The 24036-nt window shown below is 42.4% G+C and overlaps 1 protein-coding gene across 7 annotated transcripts in view; it reads left to right on the top strand.

Moving 5' to 3' along the window:
• MINDY2 (MINDY lysine 48 deubiquitinase 2) overlaps positions 1–24036 on the top strand; it is a 110675-nt gene that overhangs the window by 60272 nt on the left and 26367 nt on the right. For 5 of the 7 annotated variants that reach the window (XM_006112460.5, XM_075897327.2, XM_014578985.4 and 2 more), the window contains exons 5-7: positions 680–782; positions 2893–3035; positions 22128–22301. In XM_006112460.5, the coding sequence (XP_006112522.1) occupies positions 680–782; positions 2893–3035; positions 22128–22301 (420 nt within the window). Of the gene's footprint in view, positions 1–679; positions 783–2892; positions 3036–7327; positions 7480–11099; positions 11441–22127; positions 22302–24036 lie in introns of those variants that run through there. The other 2 variants (XM_075897329.2, XM_075897328.2) reach the window with 2 other exon arrangements.

Genomic DNA, 24036 nt, shown 5'->3' with positions numbered 1-24036 from the left:
TTAAGTGGGCATGTATTGGTTGTTTTTATGTGGTCTATGTGTCGCACTGGTTCTGCGAAATCTTAAGTTTTTACGTTTTTTAAAAACAAAAGTTTGTAACCCTCTCAGCTGCTGGAAATCTTTCAGAGGTGTACCAAGTACCACTAATGCAGTGTCATCTGCTTGAGTCTGCAGGCTTCATGCAACAATGGCTCGGGAAAGTATGAAGGCCTGATGCAGAAAAAAGGGAATAACAAGGAATGAAAAATGATCAGATTAAAATAGCAGCATATTTGCCATTAAATGAAGCTGAATCTGTCAATATCAACAATACATAACCAAAAAAATTAACTAAAAATTGGGGTATTGCCTAAAGGTCTGAGTCTGCATGAGATCTTCATGCAGATCGCCCACTGATATAACGGAGTATTCTACTGTGTATTGAAGGCAGTCTGTGTAGTATTAAGCCTAAGCTCATACTTCATAATTAAAATGGAATTTTGTATTCTCCACAAAATGTGTGCAACATGCTTGGGTTAAGACTTTTTGATCTAGGGTTATGCATGTGTGATAGAGATAAATTGCATCTTGTGGATAATTCATTTTTGAGGTATTTTATCTTGGGAACAAATCCAGTAGGCACATAGGATCAAACAATGGATTTTCTGTTCTTCATAAAATAAATGAATTTTTTTTGTAGATTGCTGACATCGTGAAGGCAGTTGGTAATTGTAGTTACAATCAATTGGTGGAGAAAATAATCTGCTGCAAACAGTCAGACAACAGTGAACTGGTTAGTGAAGGTGAGTGAATGCTGCCATGGTAACTTTTTTTTTCTTTCTTCTTACTGGAACTGATGAAGGTGAATGCGTAACTAACTGCTCTCGGAGAGTAGTTATTAATGGTTCATCGTCAATGTTGCAAAAAAAAGCAAACCTGATTCTGGGATGCATTAATAGGAGTGTTGTGAGCAAGAAATGAGAAGTAATGCATTGATTAGGTCTCAATTGGAGTATTGTATCCAGTCCTAGGTACCACATTTCAAGGAAGATGTGGAAAAATTGGAGAAGGTCCAGAGAAGAGCAACAAAAATGATTAAAAATGTAGAAAACTTGAGCTATGAGGGAAGACTGAAGGAATTGGGCTTATTTAGCTTAGAAAAGAGAAGACTGAGGAGGAGAGACATGATAGCAGTTCTAAGTATCTAAAAGGATGTTACAAGGAGGAGGGCGAAAAATTGTTCCCCTTGGCCTCTTATGATGAGACAAGAAGCAATGGGCTAAAATTGCAGCAAGGGAGGTTAGGTTGGACATTAGGGAAAATTTCCTACCTGTCAGGGTGGTTAAATGCTGGACTAAATTGCCTAGGGAGGTTGCGGAATCCCCATCATTGGAGATTTTTAAGAGTAGGTGAGATAAACATCTGTCAGGGATATGTATAAATGATGCTTGGTCCTGCCACTAGGGCAGGGGACTGGATATGATGATCTCTCGAGGTACCTTCCAGTTCTAGTATTCTATGATTTTATTATATATAATATACATTATAGAACATATTTATTTAAAACATTAAATAAGTTATATGTTGGCCCTAGTGTATATGTAGTCTGTCATGTGGTGGTGACATCGATGTGATAAACTGCATTTATCAGGCTTATTTAATGGGCAAAAGTGCAGTTGAGGACATTCAATCATCTGCATTGGGATTTCCTCTAGGGATGGAATTTACAAATCTTTGCAAACCTCTAAGCTCTGCTATTGTACAAACTGGAGAAATATTTCTTTCCTTAGCTTGAGTTTTCATGGGCAAGTTCATTTCATTATCTTGAGTTCTTATGGGCAACATTCAGTCATGGGTCAGTGACAGATTTCTGGTCTGCAGTGTCTCAACATATGATGGCTAGAAATGGAAACTTTATATAAGTTGTAAAGGGGAATATCCCTATTAGGTATAATACTTCTTTGCATGGTAGATCTCTAGATTTTAGATTAGAAATATAAAGAAAAGCTATTGTACGTTATTGTTGAGATTTATAAAATATCAGCTGTTCTTTCTGTGGTTTGTGCATTTGGACTCAGTAATAAGGAAGCCTTCATTTACTGGTGAAGGGAATGTGAAAAATAGCATTAGTTAAAACTGGCTGCCATGCACATGGGTGAGTGAATGTATGTAGGCCTACTGATAGGAAGGATCGGGCAAGGGGGCAGGTCAAAGAGGACAATTGCTCTACAGCCTGGAGATTCAAAAGGGCCTAGGGTTTCCTGCTTCCTCTGCTGCTTTTGTGGCAGCAGAGGAAGCTCCAGGTCCTTAAATTGCCACTTGAGAGCCTCACAGTCCACGTGGCTTTGAGGGCTGCTGTGGGCGGTAGGGGAACACGGTGCTCTCCTGGTAGTGCTGAGGGCTGGCAGCTCCTTGCAGTAGCACAGAGCTGCCCCACCTCCACCTTGCTCAGATGCCTAGTAAGTTTGCCCCCCAAAAACATGCATTTCACAAAGATATACATGTATTCAAATCTTCTTTTGTTCTGTAAACTATAGTTGAATCAGGCAGGGCTGAATTTTTGGAGGCATCATTAGTGGCTCATTATGTTGCTTGCACTGTGGAAGCCAGAGAGTCTAATCAGGACTGTGGTTCATCACTGATAATGATCTACAGAAAACACAAGAGCTTAGAATTTTCCATTAAACCTTTCAGTTAGAACAAGGTTAAAATGTATTATTTTCAGAACACAATGATATAGTGACACATATTCAGTTCTCTATACAACTGCAAGTATACGCAAGTGTTAGGAGAGTTTGAAGTGCTAAAACTATTCTTGATATTTCAGGAGTTAATTTTTGCTATCTAATTTTTATCTATGTATTTAGCTATGTATGATGGACTCACAGTTAATAGTCTTCATTACTTCTATAGGATTCGTAGCTGAACAATTTCTGAACAACACAGCTACTCAGTTGACATACCATGGGTTATGTGAGCTGACTTCAGCAGTTCAGGAAGGAGAACTCTGTGTGTTCTTCAGGAACAACCATTTTAGCACCATGACCAAATATAAGGTATGATTATTAGCCTTTTCATCAATTTTTTTTGTTTGGTGTCTCACCTAGAAAAAGGGAATTCACAATCATTTATAGTGACGGATGGCTGTTATAAAAATCAGCTATGTTTAACGGTATATAATATGTTTGTATTAAACATATGTTATGTTTCTGATAACTTAGCACTGTTTTTAATTAGATATTGTTGTTTGTTATATTTTTAGAAAAAGATTAATTCTCCCCCCTTTTTGATAAGCAGCATTATTCTGATTTAAGAACTTTGATACAGCATTACTCTGATTTAAGAACTTTGACCGTCCCCAGCAGACCACAGGCACTGGGACTGAAGCGGCAGCCGCGGCGGTTCCCCGCGCTTCTGAGGCTTTGCCAGAGCAAAGCCTCAGAGGCGCGGCACCCCGCTGCCGCTGCGGCTCTGCTCCCCGTGTCCCTGGTCTGCTGGGGGGGGGGAGCGCAGCTAGTGTGCCCCCCCCCCAGCAGACCAGGCTTTTGTTTTGGACCCTGGGGCAGAGCAGCTGGGGCGCTGCTGATTGGTCCTGCAGCGCCGCTCTGGGCACTACTGGACCAACCCGGCAGCACCCCAGCTGCTCTGCCCCAGGTCCTGATTCAGCCGCTGCTGGTCAGTTTCAGCAGCGGCTGAATCAGGACGCCTGGGGCAGAGCAGATGGGGTGCTGCTGGGTTGGTCCAGTAGCACCGAGGAGCGGCGCTACTGGAGCAACCCAGCAGCACCCCAGCTGCTCTGCCCCAGGCATCCCCAAGTCAGTTTCTGCTGAAACTGACCAGCGCTGACTACAGGAAGCCCGAGGCAGAGTTGCTCTGCCCCGGGCTTCCTGGAATCAGCTGCTGATCAGTTTCAGCAGCAGCTGACTTGGGGACGCCTGGGGTTCTTAAGTTGATTCTGTATGTAAGTCAGAACTGGGCCTCAGAGCAAAGCCTCAGAAGCGCAGGAACCCGCCGCGGCTGCCGCTTCAGTCCCGGTGCCTGTGGTCTGCTGGGGACGGTCTCCAGCAGACCAGGGGCACCGGAGCAGCTTACGAACGGGGCTTTCTCGCCCCGGAGCTCGCAGGTAGCAATCTGCCACCTCGACCTCTGGGGCGAGAAAGCCCCGTTCGTAAGTGCGGATCCGACATAAGTCGGATCCGCGTAAGTCGGGGACTGCCTGTACTGAATATTCCACCAGTTATTTATGTGCCATCACAGGAGACCCTCACAATTCGCGGAATCGCTATTCGCTGTTCCATGTATTTGCATGTCTCCTGTCCCAGCTGATTGAGTGAGAGAAATAGGAGAACACAGTCATGGCTGCCAGGAGCCATGGGGAATCGCCCTCTTCCCAGCTACTAGGAACTGTGGGGAATTGAGCAAGTATTCTTCAGTGTATAAAGTGATCTAAGCAGAATTACAGATGTTAGCGTAAAAGCACCATACTAATGAAAACTAACCACAAAGTTCTTTTGTATTGTTGTGGCTTAATTTATATCCACTGTGAGAGTTTCAGTAAACCATTCAAAGAAAATACGAGATGTTTAAAAACATGATGATACAAATAAATAAACTGTTCTACTAAATAACAATCTGCTCTTAATGTTTATGCTTGACTAGAATCATAGAACCATAGAGCTGGAAGAGACCTCAGAAGGTTATCAAGTCCAGCCCCCTGCTCTAGGCAGGACCAATCCCAACTAAATCAACCTAGCCAGAGCTTTGTCAAGCCGAGACTTAAACACCTCTAGGGATGGAGACTCCACTACTTCCCTAGGTAACCCATTCCAGTGCTTCATTACCCTCCTAGTGAAATAGTTTTTCCTAATATCCAACCTGGACCTCTCCCACCACAACTTGAGACCATTGCTCCTTGTTCTACCATCTGTCACTACTGAGAACAGCCTCTCTCCATCCTCTTTGGTACCTCCCTTCAGGAAGTTGAAGGCTGCTATCAAATCCCCCCTCACTCTTCGCTTCTGCAGACTAAACAGTCCCAACTCCCTCAGCCTCTCCTCATAAGTCATATGCTCCAGCCCCCTAATCATTTTGGGTGCCCTCCGCTGGACCCTCTCCAATGCGTCCACATCCTTTTTGTAGTGGGGGGCCCAGAACTGGACACAATACTCCAGATGTGGCCTCACCAGAGCTGAATAAAGGGGAATAATGACATCTCTGGATCTGTTGGCAATGCTCCTCTTAATGCAACCGAATATGCCATTCACCTTCTTGGCTACAAGGGCACACTCATTCAGCTTCTCATCCACTGTAACCCCCAGGTCCTTTTCTGCAGAACTACTACTTAAGTGGTTGGTCCCCAGCTTGTAACTATGGTTGGGATTCTTCCGTCCCAAGTGCAGGACTCTGTACTTGTCCTTGTTGAACCTCATCAGATTTCTTGTGGCCCAATCCTCCAATTTGTCTAAGTCACTCTGGACCCTAACTCTGCCCTCAAGCGTATCTACCTCTCCCCCAGCTTAATGTCATCCGCAAACTTGCTGAGGGTGCAATCCATCCCCTCATCCAGGTCATTAATAAAGATATTGAACAAAACCGGTCCTAGAACCGAACCTTGGGGCACTCTGCTAGAAACCGTCCACCATCCTGACATCAAGCCACTGAACACTACCCGCTGGGCCCAGCCTTCTAGCCATCTTTCTATCTATCTTACCGTCCATTTATCCAATCCACATTCCCTTAACTTGCTGGCAACAATATTGTGGAAGACTGTATCAAAAGCCTTGCTAAAGTCAAGGTATATCACATCCACTGACTTTCCCACGTCCACAAAGCCAGTTACCTCATCATAGAAGCTAATCAGATAGGTCAGGCACGACTTTCCCTTTGTGAATCCATGCTGACTATTCCTACTCACTTTCCTCTCTTCCAAGTGCCTCAAAATGGATTCCTTAAGGATCCCTTCCATGATTTTTCCAGGAACCGAGGTAAGACTGATCGGCCTATAGTTCCCTGGATCGTCCTCCTTTCCTTTTTTGAAGAAGGGCACTACATTTGCCTTTTTCCAGTCATCCGGGACTTCTTTCGACCTCCATGACTTTTCAAAGATAATGGCCAAAGGCTCCTCGATATTTGCCAACTCCCTCAGTACCGTCGGATGCGTTAAGTCTGGACCAATGGATTTGTGTACATTTAGCTTTTCTAAATAGATCCTAACCTGTTCTTTACCCACCAAGGGCTGTCCATCTTCATCCCATCTTGCATCACTTAGCACATTAGTCCGGAAGCCCACCTTGTTCGTGAATACAGAGGCAAAGAAAGCATTGAGTACTTCAACTTTCCCCACATCATCTGTCACTAGGTTACTTCCTTCATCCAGTAGGGGCCGCACACCCTCTCTGATCACCTTCTTCTTGTTAACATGCCTGTAGAAACCTTTCTTGTTATCCTTCACATCCTTAGTCAGTTGCAATTCCATTTGCGCTTTCACCTTCCTGATAACCCCCCGGCATTCTCGAGCTATACATTTAAACCTCTCCCTGGTCATTTGTCCAAGTTTCCACTTTTTGTAAGCTTCCTTTTTGTGCTTAAGTTCACCAAGACCTCCAAATCTTGGCAGCAGTAATTGAGCTGTAGCCAGCATCACTTTCTCAACATCAGATTTCTGTTCTAATTGACAAGTGATCGAAATGTTTACTGTTCAACTCTGAGATGAACAAAACTTAGTTAAATTTAAGACAACAGGATTTCTTAGGTTAAAATGCAATATAGTCAGCAGCAGAATTAAGGCTGTTGGGACTTGGAGAATGCATGATTGAATTGGTATGAGGATGTAACTCTTGTCATTCTTCCTAACACAGAGAGATTATTGCTAGTTTCCAGTTCAGAGTACTTACAAATAGTTTTGGAGGAGATGTGATTTGAGGTAAGAAAGATAGTGAATTTTTTTAACATTGTTTCCACAAAGTTTTGTGTGTCTTCCCATTTCATGAGCATGAAACTAATCTTGTCAATGTGCTACAAAAGAGTAAGAAAATATGCTAGAGGTCTTAAATATTAAAATACTATTCCATTCTGAGGTCTCTCTCTGCTATACCAGTGTGAAACTTTTGTCAGTCATTCTTGTCATAGAGGTGACACATGGAATCAATCAAATTGCTCCAAAAAATTTTGGCCTCACGGATTCTTGGTGTCACACTGTCTCCTAAATTCTCCAGCTTTTTCTCCGAGTAGAACATAAAAGCAAACTTTCTCTGTCTTGACTGAAAAATAGGTTACTCAGAATCAACAAATAAAATGAGAAAAGAGGACAAGAAATTTATAACTTGCAGAGTGCCTCTTCAACCCACAGCTACTAGGTCTATTTGCCTCTGTTGCTCTGAGGACTTCAAACCATCAGGTGACACTGACTTGGAACTTCCTGCTGTTCCAGGACCTTAGACCTCAAGATCAGCCAGGAGTTCTGACAGTCTTGTCTTGGCAGCCAAGAAACCTACAGAAGAGGTAGGAAATTCTGCTCCGTCTATTTCTAATTTCCAGAAGGGACACAATGCACCTCTGTTCTTTCTACTCAATTTAGTTTTCCTTGTAGATAGTTCAGTTGTGGAAGTGAGCTACAGACAAGACCTGTCACTCAGCTTTTCATTAAGACAAAGAAATCAGCTTCTGCTACAAAGGAAGGCACTATTTTTGTTGTACTCACCTCCCAAGGGCATGACCTCAATTTCTGCTCCGTCAAACTCTGATAAGGAAAATCTCATTGGTGACAACTATGAAGAGTTAATCATCCAATGATAAGTGCCTTCCTTTCTCTTATCCTCTGAGAGAAGCTGGTAGATGTTGATGGTGACAACAGTGTTGAGTCTTCCAAGTCTTAAGAGGTACTGAAGGACTTTATGACTTCTGCTTGATGAATTTCCTGTTTGTTCTGAAATTATTACTAAAATGCTTAGAATTAAACCTGCTACTTATGCATGGCCAGAGGGGAACTTTCTCTTATGGTAGAGGAAGAAAAACCTGAGAATACAGTCTGTCTGCCAGAGAGATATCTTTTTGATATGCTCATAGCTTTAACTTTGCCTTCCCTGCTAATTGTCAGGTTTCATAAATTCTCAAAATTAATGTGAAATGCTGGTCCTCAGTCCTCAACATAGGTGTTGTTGGCTGTTTGGATCTAGTTGAAGTAAAAGCCAGCCCCCAGAATCTACTTGAGAGAGTTAATGAAATCGGGTTCATGTCAACCCATCTAATCATAGCAACCCATCTAATCATCTCAGTTCATTCTTTCTACAGTAGCCTACATACTTAATGAAATGGTAGAAGGGAGCGCTCTTGGCTTCTCTCTGAAACAGCTGCTTCTTCATCTCTCCAGAGATTGCTAATTTTGCTATAGTTTAGCCTGATCTTACCTATATGATACAAGCTAAGAATGTGGATTTTGTCCCTTTATTATGGATTTCCTTGTGTTGTCAAGAAGAGTCTTTCTGGCTCTACCTTTAGACAACATACAAAAGCACTGCTTAATTCAAACTTGCGTCCTTTCTGTATAGTGAGGGCATCTTTTTAGGGAGACTTCATAAAGTTATGAATGACCTTGCTGAAAATGTCCCATCAGCTGAACAGAAAGTTCAGGCCTTGCAATAGGCCCAGATATTACTTTTAGTAATCTTGCTCTTGGGTGGTGAACCAAGCAGGTACACTTACTGAATCAGATCCTGTTTTCTCATGTAAACAAGCATGATATCTGAGAAATTAAATCCTGTCCTTTCTGAGAAAACAGTGTTTCAGAGATGCATGTCAGGATTCCTATTTAATGATCACTGAAGTCTCTTCATTTTCAACTACTAGGCCTGCTTTGTAATATCCTACGGCTCTTATTTTTCGGACCTTCCCAATGATTCTGCATTTTAAATGTTTCTTTTGTATTTAGATATTTAAGAAATTATCCCAGTTCCGCAGCGGAGAAAATCTTTACCTCATTTGTTATCATACTCCTAAAAAGTCAGGCATTTGTCCATTCTGGACATGCAGTGGTTAAATCCCTATATCATTATTCTTCCAATCCAAGGAACTATAAAATGGAGTTTGGACTGCAATCTTAGTTAAAAACCCAGGCAACTCTTGTGATATCTAGGGGCTTTCAAGACTATTTTCTGTGTGTATCAATTACAGAGTCACAATTATGATATTTTGCCTTTAGATCTTTCTGTGCTAGTGTATCCTTCAGTTGGATTTAATGTAATATCTGCTAGTTTGAATTACACTACTGCTACTGTGAAGATAATAGCTGACAGGAGGAGGAGAAAGTGATGGTGGGGTTTGTCTGACTCTGCACTGCGTAAAAAGGTTTCTAACTTCTGGGTTTCCTAATATCCAGCCCTTAGGTTGTGCTGTGGGCTTGTTTTGGGTCCCAAGTTCTGAAAAACTTAAGATTTTGAAACCTGGCGACTAGTAGTTAGTGCAGATTAGCCATCTTTAAATCACAATGGATAATTTCCCAAAACCTGAAGCTGCAGTAATATAGACAAGAGCTTTGGAAGTTCGGGTTAGTCAGTCAAGAAAGCACTAAAAAATGAACACAGTCAGATTCAGAAATAGTGAACTTCATACTACTTTAAGAATTCAGTAATGTTTTTGTTACGTTTACCCATGGAGGGCTGTTGTCCTTTTTTTTTCTTTTCTTTTTTTCCTTTTAAGAGGCAATCCCCTTGCTCAGTAAGGAGGCAGTATACTTGTGTTTATAACTTACAAAAAAGCATTCCAAAATTTAATACATTTTTCTGAATATATTACATATTAGGTGTAAGAGGTTTGCATTATAAAAAGTTTAGAAAGATCAATTCTATCTTAAAAATGTCAGCTTTCCTGTACAGCTTTCTCACGTGTATGCACTCATGTACTTGAGTGTTTGGGTTGTTACAGTAAATCTCAAATTACACCTGAGGAACCAATGCAACTAAGTTACCTGAGCTGCTGACTTGAGCTTGACTGTAGCCTATGTAACCATTATAAGGACAATTGTTAATTTAATCTAATTTCAACACAATTTCTTCAAATATAACATTCATTTCAATTACAGACATTTTGAGGTGCCTGTATTCTGCTAAAATAATTCAAAATAAAGAAAAAATACAGATGTTGATTTGTTATAGGACCCAGTTTTTAAGAGCTGGTCTATACTGGGAGTTTAGGTCTATCTTAGCCGCATTAGGTTGATTTTTCTAAATAATGAGTCCATACCACCTGTTCCATAGACTTTCATGGCCATTAAAGTAGATTACTGTACTCCTGCTTTCATGAGTACTAACCTTGCATGGTCCACTTTATAGTAGTGCAGGTACATGCTGTGCAAGTCAGTGTTCTTGGCCACAGGGAGGTATTCTACAGTGCTCCGTAATAACTGCTCTGGCCATAACTTTGAACTCAACTGCTCTCCGGGTGGACAGGAAAGCCCTAAGAATTTTAATTTAATTTCCTATGTGGCGATTGTGGCAGGCAGACCTCTTAACAGGCAACACACCTGACCATGAGTTCCCATTGCTGCCTGGGGAGAGGAATCTGTTCACCCAGAACTACGAACCAACAAAAGAAATGCTCATATCTATGCCAAGATTACAAAGGGCATGGAGGATAAAGGATATGCCAGGGATGTCAAGCAGTGCTGAGTGAAAATAAAGGAGCTGAGGCTGTCATACTAAAAGATACGAGTACAGTCTGCATAATCACCACTAACATGCCATTTCTATGAGCAGATGCATGCCAATCCTTTTGGGGGGCTTGACTAGCTTCCCTAGCCAGTCCATTGGATTCCTCTTAGGTAAACCTCCGTTTGCTCACCCCTGACAAAGTATGGCTTGAGCCCCTGCTCTGTTCCTCACCACTCCCACTCGCAGGCTGGTGCCCTGGCCTGTCCCTTACTATGCCTGCTGCCGAACTGTGTCTAGCTGCTCCTACAACAACTTTGAGGTGTATCTGCTGCATAGTGTCTGTTTAAAAGCATAACTGTGGCCTTGTACATAATCGCCCTATTGTCTTTAGACCAACCTTTCTTTTATTCTAACAGATTAGGTTTTAGACTCTACAACGCATCTCCTGTAATGTCTACCCTTCACTTTTTGTTACAGTGGGAACAGCAGGTGAGCCTGGGGCGCACTCCCCCAACCCCGCCAGCTGTCCAGCTGGCACAAATCTGCAGGCAAAAATGGACTAGGGATGAACTGTTCAAGGAGCAAATGCAATCCACATATTTAGTGAGCACTTAAACAAGTGTTGGAATATGCTCCTGGAGGAGATACAAGCAGAGCATGAGTAAAGGAGAGTGCAGGGACCTGGAAATGAAGCACCAGGAAAGTCTTGTTGTTCATGGTGTCTGTGATGAACTGCATGGTGGCTTTCCAGGACACCTACATGCACAAGCATCCCCATGAGCCTCTATGTTCCTTAAATAAAAATGCATGATTTCTGAGTAACAGTCTCTTTATTGGTTGTATTAAAAGGGTAAGGTAAAGACTTAACGTAAAAGACTACAGGTAAGCACACAGTGCAGGGACACCTTATTGAGAGTAACATGCTTGACTCTCAAAACTGGCTATTCATAAAACTGTCTCTCAAAGTTGCTCTGATTTGCACTGACCCTTGTGTGCTCACCATGTCAATAAGGAGTCTGGCTGACCTACCTTGGCCCCCTCCCTATCATATATCTTTCTCGCTTACTCTCACAAATGTTATGGAACACATAGCACATTGCCACCACAATTGAAGTGTTGTGTTCGCTGAAATCTAACCAAGGAATTAGACTGCAAGGACCTTCCCTTTAAACTTCTAAAAGCACATTCTGCCCCCATTCTGTGCTTAAACTGCTCCTTGCTGTGGTCCAGGAAGCCCATGTATGGCTTTATGTGCCATGGGAGCAAAGGGTAGTCTGAATCGCCAAGGATCACTATAGGCATTTCAGTGTCTTGAATGGCAGTATTCTGGACTGGGGAAAAAAGTTCCAACCTCAGCTTGCTGAAGAGGCAGGTGTTCCTAAAGATGTGCGTGTCATGCACCTTTTCCTACCATTCTACTTTGATGTCAGTGAAATGGCCCTTGTAATCCACCAGCCTCTGCAGCACCATCGAGAAATACTCCTTGTGGTTTATGTACTCTTTGGAATAGCGGTCAGGTGCCAAGATGGTGATGTCTGTTACTCCAACACAGTTATGGAACCCCAGCGTGGCAAAGCCCTCCACTATATCCTCCATATTTCCCAGAGTTACTACTCTTTGTAGCAAAAGGGTATGGATGCCTTGGCTACTTGAATCACAACAGCCCCCAATTTAGATGTGCTCACTTCAAATTGATTCTCAGCTGACTAGTAGCTGTCTGGTATTGCAAGCATCTGTCGGGTAATTGCCAGTGCTTGTTTACTGTCAGGGTGGGTCTCATTCTGATATTCTTGCACATGAGGGCAGGGGAAGGCAATTAACAAGCTTCCATGAAGGTGGCTTGGTGGATATGGAAGTTTTGCAGCCACCCCTGATCACTCCATACCCACATAAAAATGTAGTCTCACCAGTCTGTGCTGGTCCCACAGCACCAGAACTGATGTTCCACTGTGTCCAGAGGATTGAATGCCCGCGGCATTTGCCATTCGTTCAACTTAAGTGCTTCAAGAAGAGTGTGTTCATGGCCTCCCAAGATTTGTCCTCCTTCAAGTGACCCCTGGATATGCGCTAGACATACTCCAGCATTAGGTGCGCTATGATCAATATCGCTATCCTAATGCTTTGATGGTCAACAGGATCCATATATCCATGCTTAGGCTGCACGGATAACAAGGGAGAAAAGGGCGCAAAAAGACTGTTTGCTGCTGTTCTTACGCAGGGGAGAGAGAGGAAATGTCAGCATCACATAATGCACTTGACATACCCATAACCACCTGTTGCACAGTTTTTGTCCCAATATGCATTGGGAGCATAACCCAGAACACAAAGGGACCCAGGTATTGTGGGATAGCTTCCCACAGTTCATCACTCTCTAAGTTGACAGTAGCAACCCTACTGGGGATGCGCTACTTGGAGCCACATCTCACGTTTGCACACAGTGAGTACATGAGCTTGTGACTTTACAAAATACGGTGCTAAATAATTGACTTAATAAATTTGATCTCTTCTCTCAGACATTGCTAACTAATTTTAATCCTAATGGACTTTCCTAAAATTCTCAGAAAATTAATTCAGTACTCAAAAAGTAAATTCTGTAAGTTTGGGGAGAATCAGTGCTGGGCGCGGGAGGGTGGCTTCTCCCGGGGCTGGTCTGGGGAGGGAGAAGCCTATGCTATGGCTTCTCCCATTCATTGCAATGGGTGGGAATCGTTCAATTATTGCATAAAATAATGGGGGAAATAAATTGACAATTCCATTAGACTGAATACAGTTCTCTAATCACTTTGATAACAAGTTGCACTTGAGCATTCATCTTTTCTGTCCCCTTTCTAACAGCTTTTGATTTTTTGGGCCTTTGACTGTGCAATGATATTTTTGAATTGTTAAATGTGGTTTGTTTGGTTTTTTAGCTTTGCCTCTGCTTTCCATTACACATATAACAAGTACTGTAAATGATAATCCCTCAACTCAAGGAAAATCAGGACTGTAGTAAGGGGCTCTGATAAGATGTATCTTAGTTCAGTTGGACTGTTTCCCTCTGACTGTTCAGACACTGTTTGCCCAGAAAGAATCAGGAAACTAATTTCTTGTCTGGACTGTCAAGTGTGTTTTGTGTTGATGTTGTGTATGTTAGAAAGATATTTTGTTTCTCTATTAAGAAACGTGCACAGTATTTATCAAATTTTACATACAAGTCATAGAAACACATTTTTTCCTTTAAGCATCGATACTTTTATAGAGCTAAACAGAGCTTGACAAATCAGGCAATCTATTCACCCGTGGTGAGTAGATTTTAGCCCGGTGCGGCCGCACAGCGCAGTCAGCGCATGCGCAGCGTGCGTTTCCACGTGGCTGGCAAGCGGGGCTCGCTGCTGCTTGGCGAGCCCTGGAGATAAATATAGTGAGCTATTTGTGTCTGAGATTACACACGCTATTAATGCCATTTGGCACTGAATAGGATTTAAATTGTTCAGATACTTTTGCTTGTTTGGTAAGAGTACTACTTTTATCATTAGAGATCATGACCATAAAATCAAACAATCAAAGTACTTTCAAAAAACAAGTACACTTTTCTTATCAATCTTTCTCAATTGTCTCAGTTACTGTCACTAAGCACTCAACTATATTTAGGGCTCTACCAAATTCGTGGTCCATTTTGGTCAATTTCACAGTCATGGGATTTTTAAAATGGCAAATTTTAATTATTTCAGTATTTAAATCTGAAAACTTGCAGTGTTATTTGTGGGTGTCCTGACTAAAAAATGAGTAGCAGAGGGGTGTAAAAAAGTTATTGTAATTAGGGTTGTTGTATTGCTACTTTTACTTCTGTGCAGCTACTGGTAACAGCATTGCTGTCGGAGCTGGGCAGCTGAAGAGATGAGGCTGCTGGCCTGGAATCCATCTCTGAAGGCAGAACTGCCAACTGCAGCAGCATAGAAGTTAGGATTGCCTCTTATGATATTGCCACATTTACAGGCAGTCCCCGGGTTACATGGATCCGACTTACATTGGATCCCTACTTACAAACGGGGTGAGGCAACCCCGCACTAGCTGCTTCCCCCCAGCAGACCAGGGAGACGCGAAGCTAGCACCCCCGCCCAGCAGACCAGGGAGATGCGGAGCAGCTTTTCTCAGCAGACACCTCAGCTTGAGAATAAAGGACTGAGGGAAGCGAGGTGTGGGAGAATAAAACTGAGCTCTGGAGAAATGTTTGGCTAGAGTTTCCCCTACAATATGTACCAGTTCCGACTTACTTACAAATTCAACTTGGGGACTGTAGGTTTGTTCTTATCTTGTACGTAACCCGGGGACTGCCTGTACTTCTGTACTACTGCCTGCAGAGCTAGGCATTAGTCAGCAGCTACCATTCTCTGGCCACCCAGTTCTGAAGGCAGCAGTTCAGAAGTAAGGGTGACATGGATATGGTATTACCACCATTACTTCTGCACTGCTGTGGGTGGGATGCTGCCATCAGAGCTAGGCACATGATCAACATTACAACTATCGCTTTCTAGTTCCTCAGCACTGGAGGCAGGGCAGAAGTAAGGGTGTTGAATATCGGGACCATTCTAAAATAATCTTGTGATTTCCCCCCCCCCCCCCCGCTTCACCCCCCAGCATTTCTCTTTTGGATTAAGATCCCCAGTTTGAGAAATACTGGTCTCCCCTTGTGAAATAGGTATAATAAAGGATAAAAACACACAAGCCCAGATTTCACAGGAGAATACCAGATTTTGTCCTTGACGCATTTGCATGTCTGTGAATTTGGTAGGGCCCTAACAATATTTATTCCCAAAATAAGTACGTTTGTAAGGGCTGGATCCAGATCTTATTGAAGTCAATGGAAATATCTCCATTGACCTCAAAGGGCTTTGGATCAGACCTAAAATGTTAATCTTTTAGAACTAGGTTAAGACAGAATTTAGTTTTACTTTTCAATGATCCAGGCAAGTAGAAGCTTGCTAATTGGCCTTAAAATGTATAAACAAAACAAAAAATACTGTGTAAATCACTTCTATAATAATTCCATACACTGATTATTAAGCGTGTCACGCAAACCAATAGGTGCTTTGTCAGTCAGTACACAAAAACACTTGCTAGGACAACTGTGGAAAATATTCATGTTAACAGAGTGCTTGTAGATGCATATACCACAGAGTCTATGCTCATTGTCCTTGCATTTATCAGATAACGTATCTATAAACAGAAAAGTTTTAGATGGTTCTTCAGACTCTAAGCCTGTTATCAAAACTTGTACTTGAGCCTTTTATATATGAGGCTAAACTGTGCACATATGTCTCGAATATATTACAGTTTTGGGATGAATATTTAATATTTCATAGTTATTCAATAGGTTTCTACTAAAAATAAGTATCCTCTGTGTGCCTATGACTAAGTTTTTAAACCTGTTTCCTTTCTGATAACCACTATTACTGCAAAATATATACTACTGTTCATTGGTAGTTTTATAGCTCTTGAAATGCATATTTCTAAAACATAACTCTATCAATCTGTCTTCATCTTTCTTTTTATTTTAATTGCATATTTTTATAAACAGTGAATTAACATTCCATCACAATTCAAATAAAAACAGGTGTACTTAATTTACATGTTCATTTGGGAGACTCTCAGCAAGCATGACTCAAAAAGCTGGCTGCAGGCACTCAAATAGATTGATCACATGATCCAGGTACTTCTTGTGTGCCATATATCCATCCCTGTATCATTTACCATGCTACTACAACCCTATCTCATCTTTTTTTTGTTAAGAACAGCAGCTTCAAAATTCAATTCACTAGTCAGTAGAAATGGAGTTGCCTGTTAAGAAATAATCTAGATTCTTACAACCTCTTCCCTTGTGACATCAGTTTATTGTCATTATGGGCTCGTTTAGACTATGTGGAAGATTTGAAAGAGGATATGAAAATTCCTCTGCTTGTGAAAGTAGTCGGGACATGGCTATTTCGGCAACTCCCCCCCCTTTTTTTCTGAAGTCACTTTTCCTCAAAAAATGAAGTTTACGTGACTTTTTGAAAAAGGGGAGGTTGCCAAAAAAGCCACGTCCTGAGTGAGATCGGAAGAAGATATGCAAATTCCCACGGAATTAAGGCCAGAGCTCGTAGGGACAGGTACCTTCACCTCAAATTAATCCTTATGGAAAAAAACTCTCCCAGCTTTGGATCTGGGAAGGCAGCCTAGGGAGGTACGTTCCCCCCAGGCTCCCCTCAGAGCAAGAACATTCCCAAAAAGAGGAGCTCCTCTGTGCCCCACTAACAGTCATCCTTGAGCAAACAGTCTCCGCCCAAACCATTGGCGCAAAGGCCTCATGTTGGTACTTACGATGCGCTGGGCACCTCAGGTGTCCAGGCACTGTCGCACGCCGGCAGCACTGATGGCAAAGGGATCAGTCATCACCCCAAGACTGCACCGCCAACTAAGGCCCCACCAGTACCAACAACTTTATCAGTGCCGATGATTATGGCACCCACCACTACGCACCGATGCCACTAACTGTACCAGGCTCTACAGCAGCAGTCATTTCCATTGCACTGACAGTGCCTTCTCGTTCGTCGGCACTGCTTATATAGTCAGTACTACCAGCATATCAAAGATCTTTGCCATCGGTGCCGATTACTCCATCAGCACCATATAAACCTACATTACAAACACCAGCACTGATCTTCATGGCAGAGTTGCTGTACATGCAGAGTGCAGACTTAGCAGTCACATCTGCCGTGCAGTCACCAGTCTTTGGCACTGATGCTTTGCCAGTACCGATGATTTCACAAGCTTTATCTCTCGTACCATCGCAATTCTCCAGCGACGATGATGGAGAGGTACAAGGCTCTTTCTCTCTGCATCGCAGCCCTCTGATGCAATATTACAAGCCCCAAAACAACCCCAGGGTGATCCCTCCCTTGGTATGGGCAGCACTGATTGCCTCCTCCGGTACCATATCCGGTGCAATGGCCTTATTGGAGTCCTTGAGACTCATACAAGAGACATCACAAACATGCTGCTTCTCTTACACCTAGAACACCTAGAACATCCGCATCTGTGCAACAATCGGAGGTGCCTCAAGCAACAAAGGAGTCACTCCTGATTCTTCACCAACTCCTCTTTGTCACCAGACGAAGTTATTATGCCACCACTGCTGTCAGCCACGGATGACTTCGAACACTTTAACTATCTTTTTAAGAGAGTTGTGGCTGAAATTAAAATTGCCACAGAGGAGGTGGCCCAACGCCAGCACAAGCTCACTGATGTACTCCAGGCTGCTCCATCCTACGAGATTGCCCTACCCATCAACCCTGTCATTTTAGAACTGGCTAACACAGTTTGGCATGTGCTAGCGGGCAGACAAAAAAAATTACATACCTGCAAAATCTGCAACTTCATTTAGTATGAGCCAAAACTTGTTTAATCGATATTATACAAGTAAAAACCAGATGGATATAAATAAATTAAAGATCAAATACATGTATACAGGGGTTCAAAGACCAAATAAATATTTTATCACTTGTATATAAAACAATTGTGTAATGTATATCTGATGCAAATCTTGGACAGAAACGAAAATTTTCCTTTTTTTCTGAATTTCAATATTATTGATGATTTTGAGAGATTTTTTCCATTTCCATAGTTTCCCTTCATGCCTTCCCTTCATTCAACCATTGTTATAGGGCAAGTTAATTCTCACTATTTCATGCATTACTCAAGACTCTTCTGTGGAGGCACTCCTTGGTTATCAATTAAAATGCAGAGAGTGAGTTGCAGTGAATTGATCAGTACTAACAATATAAAAATTAAGCTACTGCATAAATATAATACCAGTTGCTGCAAACAATGCATTTGCATTGAACAGAATTGTATATATCACTTAATGATATGCATTCCTCTTTTAGTTTGTTTTTCTTATTATGCGATTATATCACGACAATTTATGCTGCATTATTAATACAGTAGTTTTAATATAAGAAATGTACTGCTTTCATTGGTTTGGTTTTATCCAGTACAAGATACAAAATGCAGATTAGTGAAACCAGTCTGAAAAATTCATAGACCTGTAGGGATACCTGCCTAATCAAGAAATATAGGCTTTATTTTAACCATCTTACTGTTCCTGTACCATCTATTGAAGATTCAAAAGGAAAGAGATTTTTATAATACTTAATTTGTAGAAAATGTTGGTAATGAGGCTGCTAATCTTAGTGTTCTGGGTTTTCATTTAATGCCGTTAACTGTGCTGAAAGTTGTATAGCTGGTATCAGTGGCTTACAGAGACACAATACTGCAGAAAACTTACTATCGTTATGAAGAGATTCTAAGAATGAGACAAAATAGAAAGCAGATTTTGATAGCCTTTGAAGTTTTGGGACATTTAGTCTGAGTACTTGAATTTTAATCTACCTCATAAATTTTGATTCTGTGTTGGAGCTGAAACTTTACACCAACATTCCACACGATAATAGTGTTCCTAACAACTAGTAATCTATCTCCCATGGTGCCATTACACACCTGGTGACTGAACTATGTGACTTTGTCCTCACCCACAACTATTTCCAATTTGGGGACAATTTATACCTTCAGGTCAGTAGCACTGCTTTGGGCACCCGCATAGCCCCACAATATGCCAACATCTTGACCTTGAATGTTTCCTCAGTTCCCGTCCCCTAGCATACTTCCTCTACTTTTGCTACATTGATGACATCTTCATCATATGGACCCACGGGAAGGAGACCTTTGAAGAATTCCACAGGGATTTCAACAATTTCCATTTTACCATCAACGTTAGCCTGGACCAGTCCACAGAAGAGATCCACTTCCTTGACACTCCAGTACAATTAAATGATGGCCACATTTTCACCACCTTATACTGGAAACCTACCAACCATTATGCTTACCTATATGGCTCGAGCTTCCATCTAGGACACATCACGCAATCAATTGTTTACAGCCAGTCCCTAAAATACAACTGGATTTGCTCTAATCCCACAGGCAGAGACAAACATCTACAGGATGTCTTTCAGGGATTCTTAAAACTTAAATACTCACTCAAGGGAGTGAAAAAAACAGATTGACAGAACCAGATAAGAAATGTTTATTTGGCTTTTGCAAAAGTACATTTGAGTGGAGAAAAAGGGGGCCTAGAATTATAAGAGAAAAAGAAGGGAGAGGGGGAGAAAAAGTGCCAGTGTTAATCTGTCAATCTAGTGTTTGTGCTAATGAGGCTTATTGAGTGGGCTGGAAGTGTCCCATACTTAGCTTTTGATGTCAGTGACGTGTTACATGTAAAAGAAGCTGTTTTTATAATGGCCACCCAGTTAATATCTTTATTTAGGCCCAAGGAAACAGTATCAAATTGGAATATAAAGGTGAATTCTGCAGTGTGTCTCTCTCTCAATTGCCTTGTGAAATTCTTTGGTAGAACAATGGCTACTTTTAAATCCACGATAGAGTGCCCAGGAAGGTTAAAAAGTTCCCCTACAGGTTCATGTGTGTTACCATTTCTGATATCTGACTTATGTCCATTTCTCCTTCATGGTACAGACTGTTCTGTTTGGCCAATATACATGGCAGAGGGCCATTGCTAGCACTTGCTGGCATGTATCACATTAGAGGCTGTGGAGTTGTATGAGCTCCTGGAAAGAATTTGCTTCAGTTTAGAGGGTTGTCTGTAGGCAAGGATTGGCCTGTCTCCCAAGGCTTGTGAGATTGAGGGACTATTTTCCAAGATAGGTTGTAGATGGAGGGGCTGTAGGTGATGACCAGTGGTATTCTTTTGTTTTCCTTGTTGGGCCTGTCTTGAAAAAGAAGATTCCTGGGTATTTGTCTATCTCTGTCAACCTGTTCCTTCACTTCACCAGATAGCTATTTAAGGTTTTGTAGGTTTTTGTCTCTGGGATTGGAGCAAATCTGGTTGTGTCTTAGGGCCTGGCTGTAAACAACTGTGATGCTTCCTGGATGTGAGCCAGAGGCATGAAGGTAAGAGTAGCAGTCAGTAGGTTTCTGGTATAGGGTGGTGTTAATGTGGCCATCATTGAATTGTATTGTAGTGTTAAGGAGGTGGCTCTACTGTGTGGACTGGTCCAGGCTAAGGTTGACAGTGGAGTGGAAGTTGTTGAAATCCCTTTGGAATAATTCTCCTTCCCATGGGTCCATATGATGATGTCCTCGATGAAGCAAAAATAAAGGAAGGGTGCTAGAGGATGAGAGCTGAGGAAATGTTCAAGGTCAGACATAAAAATGTTGGCATATTGTGGTGTCATGCAGGTGCCCATAGCAGTGCCACTGACTTGAAGGCATAAGTTGTCCCCAAATTGGAAATAGTTGTGGGTGAGAACAAAGTCGCACAGCTCAGCCACCAGGTTTGCTGTGGCATCAGTGGGAATAGTGTTCCTGATAACATATAGTCGATCATAATGTGGAATGTCTGAGTAAAGAGCTTCTAAATCCACTGTGGCCAGGATGAGATTTTCAGGAACATTACTGGTGCTCTGTAGTTTCTTCAGAAAGTCAATTGTGTATCGAAGCTACCTAGGAGTGCTAGTAGCATGGGATCTGAGGAAACCGTCAACATAACTGGATAATCCTGCTGTAAGAATGCTGATGCCTGAGATGATGGGACTTTTGGGATTTCCAGGTTAATGGATCTTGGAAGATAGAATACTCCTGATTGGGGATTTAAGGGTGTGTTTGTATAGGTCTGATCTCAAGTTCTAGCAGGGAGTTCCATGAGCAGACAGTATAGTTTCTTCTGGTATTCCTGAGTAGGGATGTTGAGTGATGTTTAATCAGCTAATAGACTAGTCGATGGAATTTCCATCAACTAGTTGATTAGTTAAGGAGTGGAAACTGTTCTACTGCAGCTTTGTTAGCTCCCAGCCCCGGGAGCTAACCCTGTTGCAGCTCTGCCTCTTAAATGTATTCAGAGCCATTAGGTTCTTAATACATTTAAAAGGCTGAAGTGCAGCAGGGGGAATCAGGTGCAAGCCAGGATAGTGCAAGCCAGGACAGCTGATTCCTGGCTCATGCCCAGACCCCCACTACACCTCTGCATCTCATGCTCCCCCATGGAGATGGTGCTGGGGGGGAACTGGCTTTTAAGCCAGCTCCCACCAGTTCCTGCTCTCCGCCCCCCCCCCTTGCTGCTTTTCTAGTCAACTATCTGATAAGCATATGCTTATCGGATAGTTGACTAGTCGAGTGGTTGCTTATATCCCTAATGGGAACATTAATTAATATTCAAGGATTTTATTTTCCTGTGATGGATTCTTTGTAAGTTGCCAATGTGCCTTGCTGATGGGCACTTCTATAAATCTCAGTACTTGGTACTGATAACAGAAGTAGTTTTAAAATCTAAAGCTTGGGCATAAATCTAAATTATCCATGATTCAGTCAACTGGATGAGGAAGTTCAGATAGTAGGAATAATAAGTAAATGTTTCAGACTGGAAAGATCTACTTTTATTCCTCTTATAGATTCTATCCTTATCCTTCCATTTAGGGTCAGCTTTATCTGCTGGTGACAGACCAGGGTTTTCTTACAGAAGAGAAAGTTGTCTGGGAAAGTTTACACAATGTAGATGGTGATGGAAATTTCTGTGACTCTGAGTTCCACCTTCGGCCTCCATCAGACCCAGAAACTGTATATAGAGGGCAGCAGGATCAAATCGATCAGGTAAATCTATTGCATTTCTTCAGCTTTTGCAGGGTGGGATTTCCCAGTGTGCTCCTGTTGAAGTCAGTGGAAGTTTTACTATTGGCTTCAATGAGAATAGAGTAAGACTGACACTGTTTTTTAATTTTCCTCTTTAAGAAAAATGAATCCATTTTCCAAAGATTCTACACATGGGTATTTCTTAGCACATTGTGTTTAGTTACCACAAGCCAGACTTGACGTGTTATGGTGTTAATAAAGTATATTAAAAGCATAAAAACAAATCATACTATGGAATTTTCTCCTCTTCGAGTTTGTCCATGTGCACATTCCATTCAGTGTGCCTTGAGCTCGTGATTGGAGACTTTTTGGCCAGTGGTATCCATATATGCGCACCCTGTCAGCCCTCATGCTCTGCATATAAGCTTATTGGCCACCACTTAGTTCTCTGCCTTTCGTCTTAGAAATGGAGCCCTAGTTGGTTGAGAGGTTGCCAACCATTCTCTACTAGTTTAGTTCTAGCTCTGATTTTCTCAGTTTAAAGTCATCATTTAGTCCATTAGTAGATATAGTTATCTGATTATTGCTATTGTTAGTTTTCTAAGAATTAGCCATCAACAGTATGGAATAATTTGGTTCTCCTGGAGTAAAATGATGCATCTTGTGAGGGAGCTGTCACAGGCACAGATGGACATTCAGAAGTGCCTTGATTGCTGAACGAATCATACATTTCAAGCAAATGGACAGATTGTAAGCCTTTTAGTTATAAGGCCAGGGAAGATGGGAGGGGCTGATTTTCAGATCATCTTCATGACTTCAGAGCTCCAAAGTGTAGCCCAAAAGTACAGCCTCAGAGAGCCCTGACAAAGACTGCCAAATGCCTAGGCCATGAGGTCTACATCCTCAGACAGCCCACAAGGCTCCAGAAGTCTGAGACATAGAAATACCTATCATAGCTTTGTCTAAAAGAAAACCTGCCCCTAGCACCACCATCTGCTGAAATTTCTTGGCCCAGAATGATTCCTGCTAAAGCTTAGTGTTGCGCCATTTCTGACTGGATGGCACCAACACACCAATACAGAAAACTGGGCATTCACAAAATAACTTGTTTAATATACTGTCTACCACATTCACTATAGGTGTGCTGTGAAATGGCCCCAGAACTGATGTTCCTGGAAGCAGGTCTGAGATGTCCTATGCCAGTGGTTCCCAAACTTTTGATGGACCAGCAACATTTTATTTGCATATTCAGTATGTAAATAATGAATGTTGCCAGTCCACCCAAGGTTTGTGAATGGGTTTGCCAGTCCACAGTATTAAAAAGCCCCGATCCCAGAGCCCCCCAGTGCCAGCCCTAACTCCTAGAGTCACCTGCCCCTGCAGTATCCCCAGTCGCTGACCCCAGAGACCCTGCACCCAACCCCCTCTTGTGCCAGTATCCCTCCCTCAGAACCCTCCAGTGATATTCCCCCATCCCAAATGCCTCAGTCCCAGGCCCCAATATTAGTCCTGTCCCCAGTTCACCTCAGTGCCAGCCCTGCTCCCATAGCCCCCTCACTGCTATCCCCACTCCCCAAACTCCCCCAATGCCAGCTCCCCACCCCAGATGCTCTAGTGCTCCCTAGCGTCATCCCTCCGCCTCTTAGAGCTCCCCAGTACTAGCCCTTTCCCCAGAGCCTCCCATATTAGCTTTGCCCCCAGTGCTAGCCCCTGCCTCTTAAAGCCCCCCCCCCACGCACATTATCAGTCCCACAGG

Source organism: Pelodiscus sinensis, chromosome 14, assembly GCF_052426305.1.
Source record: "Pelodiscus sinensis isolate ZL-2025 chromosome 14, ASM5242630v1, whole genome shotgun sequence".
NCBI lineage: Eukaryota > Metazoa > Chordata > Testudines > Trionychidae > Pelodiscus > Pelodiscus sinensis.
The sequence above is the reverse complement of the archived record's forward strand: the minus strand, read 5'-3'. Positions and strand labels throughout refer to the sequence as shown.